This window comes from Ochotona princeps, chromosome 10 (genome assembly GCF_030435755.1).
Source record: "Ochotona princeps isolate mOchPri1 chromosome 10, mOchPri1.hap1, whole genome shotgun sequence".
Taxonomy (NCBI): domain Eukaryota; kingdom Metazoa; phylum Chordata; class Mammalia; order Lagomorpha; family Ochotonidae; genus Ochotona; species Ochotona princeps.
Window position 1 is genome coordinate 53,990,703 of NC_080841.1, and position 12,575 is coordinate 54,003,277.

Consider the following 12,575-nt stretch of genomic DNA (forward strand, 5'->3'; position numbering starts at 1 on the left):
TGTTCTCTGTCTATCTATTCTCGTTTTGTTTGTTTGTTTGTTTGTTTTGAGGGGTTTCTGGAGCTCTCCTGATGGTTGTTACCAGAGAGGGTGGGGACCCAAAGTTGGAAGCAGGCAAGGACCAGAGAAAGCTCCTCTCCCTAGTCCTGAAGGAATTTTACTGTTCTTCTGTTTCTGCAGACCGCTCAGGGATCCTGGTTGTTGTTCCGATGACTTTGGAACCTGCAAGGCAGGATTTGGGCTTCTTCCATCCCATGGGGTAGATCCAAATGGGGGTGGTCGACCTCAGAGTTCTTGGTCTCCGAAGGCACTCCATTTCCCCGTGGTCTCCTTGGCAGTAGGGATGTAGTCCTCGGTGTTCCTTGGTGAGGATCTGGGAGTCTTCAGGATTGGGATAAAAGCCTCCTCCTGTCCGCCTGCTCCACTCTGGGGTCCCCTCTGCTCTATGCGTATGACCTCCTGTTAAGAGGTTGTTAGGATTACTCCTGATTCCCCCATATGCCTTTGTAGTTTTGCTATTGTCTAATGCTAATTCGAGTCTGTTGTCTGTGAGTTACCAGTTATGATCTTGATAGGTTATATTTCCCGTCTTCCTCACACCTTCTAGGGTGATGTAAGATTTCTCTGCTCTCCCTCCCCATTTCCAAGTATCATGGGGCCTTACAAGTACATTAGGTTGGGGCTCGGCAGTGTGGCCTAGTGGCTAAGGTCCTCGCCTTGATCCCATATGGCCGCTGGTTCTAATCCCGGCAGCTCCACTTCCTCTCCATCTCTTCTCCTCTCAGTATATCTGACTTTGTAATAAAAATAAAATAAATCTTTAAAAAAAAAAACAAGTACATTAGGTTTTACAATTCTTTGATGTAGATCATAAGCAATCTGCCTCATATCATTGGTTACTTCACAATATCTTATTGCATGAGATACAGGCTGTTTGGGGTTGAAATATTATTACTGTTTTTCGGATTGACATCATTTCATAACAGCCACATCGCGCACAACAACAGCATCAACAACACATTGCAGCACCCTGATAAAATAATGTGCCACTGAGTAAGCAACACATGCTTAACTAAAAGGAAACACAGAAGTCTCTTGGGAAAGATGATGCCATCATATACTTCATGAGCACTTGATGAATTCTACTAGAGAATAGAGATTATTTGGAAGCAAGCAAACTGACATAAAAACATCAAAACATATGAGATACAGCCAAAAGAGCAAACAGACAATCAAAAATAAATAAATAAATAAAACTTAAAAAAAAAGAAAAAAAAGTATAGATTGGACTGTTGGAGTTACACTTTCCATGTTGGCTTCCTTATATGAGAGAGAATGTATGGTATTTGTTCTTTTGTGATTGACTTGTTTCACTGAGCATAAAATGGCTTCTAGTTGGGACCACCTGGTTTTAAATAGAATAATATCGTTCTTCCTAATAGCTGAATAATATTCCATAGAGTAGATGTACCACAGTTTAACCACTCTTCCTTGGACACACATCTGGTTTGTTTCCATGACTTTGCTATTGTGGATTGTGCTGCTGTAAATATAGGATTACAGATCCCCTTCTCATATGCAGATTTCACTCCTTTTGGGTATATTCCTAAGAGCGGGATTGCTGGGTCATATGGCAGGTTTATTTGCAATTTTGCAAGCACTCTCCATACTGATTTCCACAGTGGTTGGACTAGCCTACACTCCCACCAGCAGTGAAGGAGGGTGCCTTTATCCCCACATCCACACCAGCAGGTGTTGTTTTTCGAGTTCTGAATGTAGGCCAGTCTCACTGGAGTTAGGTGGTACCTCAAGGTGGTTTTCATTTGTATCTCTCTGATGGTTAGAGAGCCTGAGCATCTTGAAAAGATTCTTCCCACCATACTCTTTATCGAGAAATACTGCAGGACAAAAGTTGGAAACTGAAATCCACATGATCATTGAGTGGATTGTGCTTGCAGATAATCAGTGGGAAAACCGGATTTGTGAGCACCTATCATTGACTAGTTTCTGGGGCTAGTTTCAATATTTCTTTTTACAGATGTTGAAAAGTTAGGAGAAACAAGATGGCAGAAGAGGGTAAGGACATATTTAAACAGATGGAGACTCATTAGCCAGGATAGGGGAGGACAGGCTGACGGCAGAGGGACCCCTGCAGACCCATGGATGCGGGAAAGCAGCAGAGAGAGCAGAATGGTGTTGCAATGACCAGATTCCCCAATGGTGGTCAGCGATCAGCAATTAGAACTCCATCAGCAGCCAGGTGGGAAGGGGAGTTCACCAGGAGCTCAGGAGGTGAACCCTGGCATAGAAATGCCCATCCTATTGATTTGCTTGATTTAGCCATGAACAGAAGCAGAGTGGCAGAGCCCAAAAAGCTGGTGCAGAAACAGGGTGTATTTCATGACTCAGAACCCCACCAATTGCACATCAGGTGCCATTTTGTTTGCTAAGGGAAAGGCTGGAGGGCTGGAAGGACAACAGCAAACTACATGCATTAAGCCAGGAGCAAGCTCATTTCTGGCTCTGTGCTTTACACTGGTCCCACAGGGAAACTAGTACTGACTTGGCAAGCTATAGGTTCCACCCAGAATATGTCCAGGGGGCCCCCAGACTTAATGACCATCAGCCCTAGATCCCTACCAGTGCCACATTGGGCTCCATGTTGTGTACTTAGGAAGAAATTGGGGGCGGGGCAGGAGAGGTGAGGAATGTGGCTGGAGGAACAACAGTGAGCTCTACATGCGCTAAGCTGCGAGAGAATCCATGTCCAGCTCAGCACATCGCACTGATCCCACAGAGAAAGCAGTACTGACTTGACATCCTACAGACTCCACTGAAAATAGGCCTAGATAGCCTCCTACCTAGCATACAGCAGGCCCAGACCCCAACCAGTGCCACATTAGGCACCATTTTTTGTACTGAAGAAAAGGCTGTGGGACTGAAGGAACAATAGTGAGCTGCACAGGGGTTGAGCCAACAGAGAACTCACTTCTGTCTCAGCACATTACACTGGTCTCACAGGGAAAATAGTACCAAGTTGGCATTCTACACATTCCACCCTTAATAGGTACAGGTGGCTTTCATACCTAATGGTCCAGCAAGCCAGCAATACTGGCAACCCAGTGACTTGGGATAGTTGGCATTACCCTAATCCCAGGCACTGTTCAAACCAGGAGTGGGAGAAAGGCTGTATAGGCGCGGTGTGACCACAGCACAGGATCACAGGGGGTGGAAAGTGGTGAACCAGGAGCTAGTGCTGTGTTCAAGGAATTCAAGAAGTTCAAGGAATTTAAGGAATATATCATACAGGAAATAACAACACTGAAACAAAATCAAGCCAAATTATTAGAAATGAAGGACACAGCAGAGCAAATTAAACATTCAGTGGAAAGTCTCAATAATAAAATGAGCAAGGCAGAAGAAAGAATCTCAGAATTGGAAGACATTTCCTTCAACAATGGAGGAAAAATCAAAAGCTGGAAGAAGAACTGAATCAAGCTAAAAAAAAAAAAAAGGTGTTCAAGAAATAAGGGACACTGTTGAAAGGCTGAATATAAGAATTATGGGAGTTCCAGAAAGCACAGAAAGAGAAACTGGGTTTAAAAATGTACTCAATGAAATAATAAAGGAAAACTTCCCTAATTTGGAGAAAGAATAAGCAAACAAAATACAGGAGGGGCACAGAACTCTCAATAGGGTTGAGCAAAAGTGATATTTGCCACTACACATGATAATCAAGCTCTCTTCAGTTGAACACAGGGAAAAGATCCTTAAATATGCACATGGAAAAAATAAATGAACGTATAGAGGACCCCAATCAGACTCACAGCTGACCTCTCAGAGGAAACTCTTCAAGCCAGAAGAGGAATGAAGCAACATATTCCAGATTGTAAAAGGAAAAAATTGTCAGCTCAGAAAAACTTACCCAGCAAAGCTTGCCTTTGTCTATGAAAATGAATAAAACTACTTCCACAGTAAAGAAAAGCATAAAAAAAAAAATGTGTGTCACATAATGCAATGAAATTAATAAAAAAAAAACTCAAAATTTTTGCCCCTTCCAGACCTGCCCTACAAATGATACTTAAAGATGTTCTATTGACAGAGAAAAGAAATAGCACATGCCGAAACCAAAGGCAAACATGGAGAATGTCCCAATAAAACACCAAAAGAAGACTAAATCAAACAATGAATAACCCATTGCTAAAATAACAGGACCAAATTACTACCTGTCCATATTAACCCTGAATGTAAATGGCTTAAACTCATCAATCAAGCATCATAGATTAGCAGACTGGATCAAAGAAACAAAACCCATCTATCTGTTGCTTCCAGGAGACACATCTTACCAATGAAGATATGCAGAAACTAAAAGTGAAAGGATGGAAAAATATATTCCAGGCTAATGGAAAAGAAAAATGAGCTGGTGTAGCCATTCTTAGATAATATAGACTTTGATGTGAAAAATATTGAAAGAGATGAAGAAAGACACTACATAGTGATCAAAGGGTCCATACAGCAAGAAGAGATCATGTTACTAGTTTCTTATGATGTTTTGTTTTCATCTCTAATTTTACTTGGTTTTTCTCTTTTGCATTTCTTTGCTAGTCTGGCTAAAAGTTTTATTTTGCTCATCTTAAAAAATGTCTCTTTCTTATTGTAGTTTATAGTTTCTTAGTTTCTAATCCATCCGGTTTTGCTGTGACTTTTATCATTTCTTCATTTTTTCTTAAAAAAAAAGAAAAAATGAAATGCATTATTGGATCACTTATTTGAGATACTTCAATTTTTTTAAGCACCTGATATTATAAATGTCCCTTTCAGTACTGTTTTTGCTACATTTCATGGGTTTTGATATTTTTGTTTTTATTATCACTTCTTTAAAGCAATGTTTTTTTGTTATTTCTTCAGTGACACACAGGTCATATGATAGCACTGTTTTCTTTAAGAAGGTTTTTGATTTTCTTTGTCATTTCTTCAGCAACACATTGGTCATCCAGGAGCATATTGTTAAACTTCATGTTGCAAATTTTCTATTTTTCTTTTGTTAATTTTGTTATATGGCTTTTCATTTAAGGACATGTATAGTAACTGTGTAATAGAGACTACTATATCCAGATGTGAAGATTAATGCAGTCTGCATCTCTTCTTCCAAAGACGGGCTTCCAATGAAACTGAAAATGTATCTTGACAATAGGTTGCTAGACTCTGCCATTGTCCATACCTTCAAGGTCAGGACACACTTAAAGAGCAGAATGCTGGACTTAGGACTTTGCCTTTGTAATAATATAGGGGAAATTAGTGGGGGGGGGGAGGGGAAATCCCAGAGTCTGTGGAATTATATCATAAAATAATAAAATGAATAAATTAAAAAAGAAAGAAACATGAAAAATACCCCCCCAAAAGAAGTGAAAACAATATGATGAAGCTTCTATGCATATGAAAATCCTGTTACTGTACTCAGCAAACTTGAATGTGATGGGGGCAAGGGGAAGGAGATTAATTACTGAGTTTAATTGTAAATACTACTATATTTTGTTCTACTCAATGAATCTGCACTTCTAATGATCACTCCAGTTGTTTCTAACTTTGTGAAGGGTAGAAAATCAAATCTTGAGTCAAAAATACAGCTTATATATAGCATCATGTTATTATTGAAATAAAAGTAGTACATATGCCACTTATGGCCAATAATAGAACTTTCTTCATCTACTACTAAAAGTGGCTGTTGGTATTGCATCAGAACCATTTGTATGTTTAAATAATACTTAATGATGACATGTGCTTGCTGAAACTTATTTCTAAACTAAATCTTTTTCACAAAAATGAAACAGATATGTAGCAGCAGTGTGCTATCTGAAAGAAAAATGTTGTGAAGTTAGTACTTAGTTGTAGAGTTGGGTCATACTGTTTAAAATGACTAATTACAGAAGGTTATGCCAAATGTCTTATAGAAATCATGAATCAGAAATTCTGGAAAAAACTAGAAGAAACTCCAGACTTAGGAAATCAAGGAAGCCATTGCTCCACAAAGGACTTGAACTCAACCTTGAACAGTGGCTTAGCATTCAGTTAAAGAGAGTGGAGAGACAGTGAATTATTGTTGGGTGGAACAGAGTGAGCAGAATCAGGGAATGCATATGGATCCCTGCTGGAAGCTGATCACAAAGAGAGTCTTGGGGGGTTTGGGAGCCTTTTTGAGAGGCAAGAAGAAAGTGGCTGTAGTTTCTACCTCATGAACTAGATCTGATGTTTGTCAAATACCTACCTGTGGGTCAGACACATGTACGCTTTTACATTATGAGGCCTTGTGAGGGTTTTCATGTGTAAAAAGTCTCCTGTGGAAAATACTGCATAGACAGAAACAAGTTCTGTGCAACCACTGAGATTTGTCCTGGATAGGAGCTGAGACAGAGCAGGAGCCCTAGCCCTGCCTGGTGCATGCATCCAGAAGGTTTTCTGGAGTGGACATGTGAGAGTTGAGTCTTTTTGGGAGGGCAAGGAAGAGGAGCGGGAAGAAAGGCAGATTGACAAAAGTAAGAGGAGAGACAGAGAGTTCTTCCATCTGCTGGTTCACTCCTTAAGTGGCTGCAATGGTCAGAGATGAGCTGATCCAAAACCAGGAGCTTCTTCTGGGTCTCCCTGCGGGTCCAGGGCCCCAAAGCTTTGGGCCATCTCTTACTGGTTTCCCAGTCCCAAGCAGGGAGCTGGATGGGATTTGGAACAGCCAGAACACAAACCAGCACCCATATGGGATCCCTGTATGCACAAGGCGAGGATTTTAGCCACTGAACTATTGCACAGGGTACAAGAGTTGAATCTTACTGGTTGGACTAGGAGTGAGAGTTTAGATTAGTGGTTAGGAAATGCACATCCCATGATGAAGGGCCTTGGCTCACATTATGGCACTGATTCTGATTCCATTCTCCACCAAAAGGCAGATCCTGGGATAGCTGAAGTCCTTGGGCCCTTGTCACTCATGTGGGAGACCCGGATTGAAGTCCCAGATTCTAATTGTAGCCCTGTGCTCAGCCCTAGCTGTTGCAGGCATCTGGGGACCAATGGATGAGAGCTCTTTCTTTCCACCACTCAAAGTTAAAAAAAAAAAAGTTGGGGGCATTCCAGAGAGGAAGGACATTCTTGACAGAGGGAATAACATGTGGTAAGGAACAGAAATTTGCAACAACTTTTTGGGGATGACCAGGGACGACATGGGGACCTAGAGGCAGTTCCCTCATCCTGTGTGCTATCAGATATTAGCCTGCCTTGCCAAAAGCAGTTGGTCCAGACCAGTCATTTTCCTTAGAAGAATATGATCTTCCCTTTACTTTTCACCCTCTGTGTTCAGAGTTAGATAGTAAAAAGTAGTTCCTGGAGGTAAACTTTTTGTCCTGCTAGGATTCTTAGGGCGGGAAAAAGGGGCTCGAGTTCCTCAGTTGGCCACCGTTCTGAGACCAATTCAGATGTCGTATCTAGAGCTACAGGCATGGGCTTAGCTGGAAAAGTAGAGCTTTATTTTGAAGTTTTGTTTTGCTTGCTTTGTTTTGTTTCTTCTTGTGCAACAGATAAGAGTTTAAATAAAGTTTCCAAAAGGGAGTGGAAGCCTAAAGCGTGTTTTCTCTTTTCTTTTCTTGGAGGTGAACTTGTGTGTGGAGGTGCAAAGGTTTTTGATACAGTGATGCAGACAGAGTCTCACTCTACATAGCTCTTGCACCAGGCTTTTGCATGGGCTTGCGTGTTACTGACATTGGAGTCGGGCAACTTCAGTCACGTGAGGAGATGCAATGGAGTTGGCTGGGGTCTGTTCTAAGTGAATTTGCAAGATAAATTGATAGTCGGGCTGTGCCCCCCAGGCCAGTGAACTGAGACTAGGTCATGGCAGGAGGGAAAGGGAAAGGGGGTGTGAGAGGGTGCCTCTTATTACCCTGGCTCTGTGGTGTTCCTGACACTTCAAGGCTTGGTCTTTGCAGCATGGTCCCCAAGGGGCTCTCAGCCTTGGCCCTTTCCACTCAACACATCTTTAAGGTTCCAGGGACCTTCCTACCTCAGGGTATTTGCACAGTCTGCCCTGGGAGATATCTCCCTCGCCTCAATGCTGAGGCAGCACCTGCTCTGACTTCACGTCTCAGACGTGCTGACTTCACCTTCACATTGGGAGGTGCCTCTCGGAACTGCAGATTAGCCCAGCTCCATCGCATAGCCAATAGTCGTGTGGTCCTCATAACTCATGGTCGCGATGTGATTAATGTTAATTAGTACTAACCGCATAATTAACTGTGGAGATCTTTGTGTAGTATCTGTCTTCTTATAAGAACAGAAGCTCTAGGGGACAAGGAGCTGTTTGGTTCACTGCTGCACTTCTGATGCCTTCACAGATACAGTGCCCAGTGATCCTGTTCAGAAGGAAAGTAAAGTGGGGGAAAGAGGCCAGGAGGGAAAAAATATGGACATGACTTCACTTACACATCAGCATGCATCCCTGTGGTTCACCATTTAAGGTCACTCTAATTAGACATACCTGATGTATCCTGTAAGTTTAGGTATATGCCTGAACATGTGTCACCATCAACACAATCAAGGTGGTAAAGATGATTCTTCCTGTACCTTCTCTCCTGCCCCCCAGTCTTCTTTCCATCACCATAGTTGTGTTTGTGGAGTTACACAAATAGAGTCATTCAGTATGTGCTATCTGGGATCTTCTATGCACCATGATTTTTGAAGAGGATTTACTTTTATTTGAGAGGCCAAGAGAGAAAGAGAGAAAGACATTTTCCATCTGCTGATTTACTCCCCAAAAAAGCCATAACAGCTGGAGCTGAGCAGATCCAGAGCCAGGAGCCTGGAGCCAGGAGCTTCTTCCGGCTCTCCCACATGGGTGCAGGGGCCCAAGCATTTGAGCCGTTTTCTACTGCTTTCCCAGGCCACAGCAGGGTGTTGGATCAGAAGTGGGGCAGCCGGGACTCAATCCTGTACCCAAATGGCGCCAAAAGTGAAGTTCAACCTACTATGCATGGCACTGGCCTGCATCATGATTTTTTTTTTTATTTTTCTTGCTACAGTTCCATAGGCTAAGGAATTTCCCTTTCCACCCTCCTTAGTCCCCTCCCCAGCCCCATTTTCCACCATATTATAATAGTGTAATCCTTCAGCAACATTCACAAGTCCAACATCTGGCTGCTTCAGTGTATCATGACATTGTAGGTATAGACGATGGTAGGAAGTCCAGAATCCTATTGTCAAGATATATTTGACAGTTTCATTGAGAGTCCTTCTTTTAATCAGAAGTAGAGAAGCATACTGCAAGGTATCTTCACTTCTTGGGATATTAATCCTAGTTCCTGTGGGTGAATATATGTATATACACGTTTACCTATATATCTAATGAACTTGTGTGTTGCATGAAGGTTGCCTTGTATCAGAGAGAATACATATTTGTCCTTTTGGGATTGGCTTATTTCACTGAGCAGAATGGTCTCTTGTTGGGACCACTTTGCACCATGCTTAATTTGACATCCATGCTTGTTGCTACATGTATCCCTGGAACAGTCTACTTATTGTTGCGTAATATCCCGTTGTGTAGATATATCCTGACTTGTTCTGTCCTTTCTCCTGCAGTTGCTAACACTTGGGTGATTTCAAGTTTGGGCTGTTACAGTGTATACAAAGGATCTTGTTCACAGGCCATGTCTATGAAGTGACTGCTAAGTCTCTGTGGCTGTTAGTGTGAAAGTCTTCATGTGGATGTATGCTTTTGTTTTTTTCTTGAATGGAAACTTGGGCTGTGTGGCAGGCATGAATGTAACATTTTTAAAAAAAAAAAAAACTACACTTCGGTTTGCACCCCTACTTCCAGCAACAAACTGTGAGGCTTGCTAACGTGTTTTAGAAGTGTGTTTGGAAGCCTCTGAAGAAAAAGGCTGTCGCAGTGTGGTGGGAAAGGAATTCAGAACACAGTTCACTTCAGTGCAGTCTAGGAGCAGTAGTTCCAGCCCTGATTCTCCTGCCCTCATTGGCATTGCATGGCACCTCCTGCAGGCATGGTCTTCCCCAAGTGATGTCTGGACTTCCATAGGAGGCGGAGCTCCATTTAAAAACAAACAAACAAACAAACAACAAAACCAAGGTTTTGAAAGAGAGGCAGAGCAAAGCATCCAGCTGAACAGCAGATAGAAGGCACCCATCCACTGGTCTCTCCTCACACACCTGCAGTGGCTGGGTCAGAGCCAGAGCTAGAGGCCTTGAATGCAATCTAGATCAGCTACGTGGGTGGACGGGATCCGTTTTCATCTGCTTCCTCACCCAGTCTGCATTATCAAGAAGCTGGAGTCAGGAAGTTGGTGCGAGGAAGGGGACAACCCAGATGCTTCGGTGAGGGAGGGGCCTGCATATCCTGACTGCCCCGCTGGACGCCCCAGCGACAGCACACGTTTATCTGCTGTCCAGTGTGTTCTTCCCTACCTGCACCCTCACCACTGCCACCCTCAACAAGCTCCTTGCTATAAACCCCCAAAACCCTAACCAGTTTGTCTCTGTCTTTCTCAGGGGACACTTGAATTGGCTCCAGCTAGATCGGAGAGTGTTGGAACATGACTTCCCTAAAAAGTCAGGACCCGTGGTCTTGTACTTCTGCGTCAGGTAGGTACACCTGGGATGCAAGCATGGATGTCTTGATGGGCTTTTTTCCCCTCTTTGAGAAGCCTGCAGGGGTAGAATGCTTCCAAAACAGGGGGGTCAGTCCATGGCTGTCAGTCCATGGCTGATTCTGAGGCTCCGAGGATGGCTACCCTGCCAGTGACTGGAAACACAGGTAGTGGTGTGTACGATGTGTCAGTGCCAGTGGATGTGCATGGACACACAGGTTTGTAACTCTTGTTTGGAAGAAAGACAAAAACTTTTGCTGCAGGATTGACAGAGCTCCAGCTAACCTGCGTCTCTCTCCTACAGTCTGTGCCCTGAATTCTTTTTTGGTGATAATCTGCAGCCTGACTGCAAAGCTCTCCAACTCTTTCCTTCTCTCTTGAGACTTCTGTATTTTATCCCATCTAAAAGCAATTGAAACCCAACTGCAAACAATAGGTCAGCACATTTTCTGACAAGGAAAGATACAACATCATCAAATATCAGGAGCCATGAGCATTTTTGGTTGGTCCCTCTCCTCCAAGGACTTTGGTGATGGCAAAAAGAACGATACATGCCATGTAAGGCTTTTAGAGTTATCGGTAGCCATGGTCTTAGGAAGATGACAGGACTCAGCAGAAACTTACAGGAAGCTGACTCACATGAGTCAGGGGGTGAGGAGCAAAGTGCGCATGGATAGGAGGGTCGGGATTTCAACTCCCACGTGCTGTTCTCACTGGAGTGGCTCCTGGCAATCGCATAGGTGCACAGGGTGCCATGGCCAAGTCTTCAGAGCTTGCCTGACTTCTGCTCACTACCTAGACTGTGTTCATGTGAAATAGGCCAGCAGAAGTTCCAGAGCAGGCTGGCAATAGTTTGCAATTCAGTTCTTCTTCCTACAGTGCAGGTCAGGAAGGCAAGTTGAGACACAGCCATCCCGCTACCAAAGAAGACCTTGGAAGAGCCTAACGTGAGAGTTGAAGGGTCCATTAAACAGGCCAGAGCAGACAGCTTTACCTCAGCTGGCAGAGTAAATTTAGACCTGCATTTAATGCGTTTTGTATTTGTTTAACAGCTGTGAACAAATCGGAGCTAATCTTAGCAATTTCCATTACTGATGGCAATGATTTCAACGCCATATTCTCCTTAATGGTGTCTGCAGTTTCTCAGATTAATGGAGAAGCAATCATATAAAGCACAGAAGAGCAGTTCCGCTGGGAGGGGCAGGTAGCATCAGGCAGGACTGGAGCTGGATCATTAACCCGCGATCGTGAGAGGATGAGTACACCTACCATACATCAACAGCCTCCCCCCGAGCCCCGCCACCAGCCCCGCCACAGGCCCCGCTTCACGTGCTTTCTGCAGCTTCATAAAGCTGCATGTCTGTTTGAGAACCAGGTAATTTGTGGGTTTGTGGAACCTAGTCCTTGTAGGAGAACACAGGGCACCTAGAGATCAACAGCTGAAGTGTTGGTCTCTGGGGATGAATCATTTCATAGCACTCCGTGCTAACTTCTCTACGTAACACCAGATAAACACCCAGGAAAGTGCATGGGTTTAATAGTGGCATCAATAGAGAACTGGCGGATGGGGGCTGAGATCTCAAGTATTTAGTTTATGTATTGGAGAAGCATTGAAGCAGATCCATAGGTAGTCAGAGAGCTCCCATCCACTGGTTCATCCCCCCAACATTCATAACAGCCAAGACTGACCCGAACTACAGTTGGGAGCCGAGGACACCATGCAGAGTTCACCTGTGGGTGGCAACAGTTCAGTCATGTGTGTCGTCACCTTTTCCTTCAAGGGTCTGCCGTAACAGGAAGCTGGCATCAGGAATGGAGAGCCAGGACTCAAACCCAGGTACCCTGATGAAGGGCATGGCATCCAACTAGTGTTTTAACTACTCATGTCCTGCCTCCGGAGAATTATGTTTATAGCTTGGTACCTTTTGTGTTTTTTTG

The 12,575-nt window shown here is 43.6% G+C and overlaps 1 protein-coding gene across 8 annotated transcripts in view; it reads left to right on the forward strand.

Moving 5' to 3' along the window:
• The window catches only part of FRMD4A (FERM domain containing 4A), a 571,779-nt gene that overhangs the window by 444,376 nt on the left and 114,828 nt on the right, over nucleotides 1-12,575 (forward strand). For all 8 annotated transcript variants that reach the window (XR_009246201.1, XR_009246200.1, XR_009246202.1 and 5 more), the window contains one exon: nucleotides 10,540-10,632. Coding sequence is in view for 5 of the 8 variants with exons in the window: in XM_012931059.2 (XP_012786513.2) it covers nucleotides 10,540-10,632 (93 nt within the window). In the remaining 3 variants the exon portion in view is untranslated. The remainder of the gene's footprint in view (nucleotides 1-10,539; nucleotides 10,633-12,575) is intronic.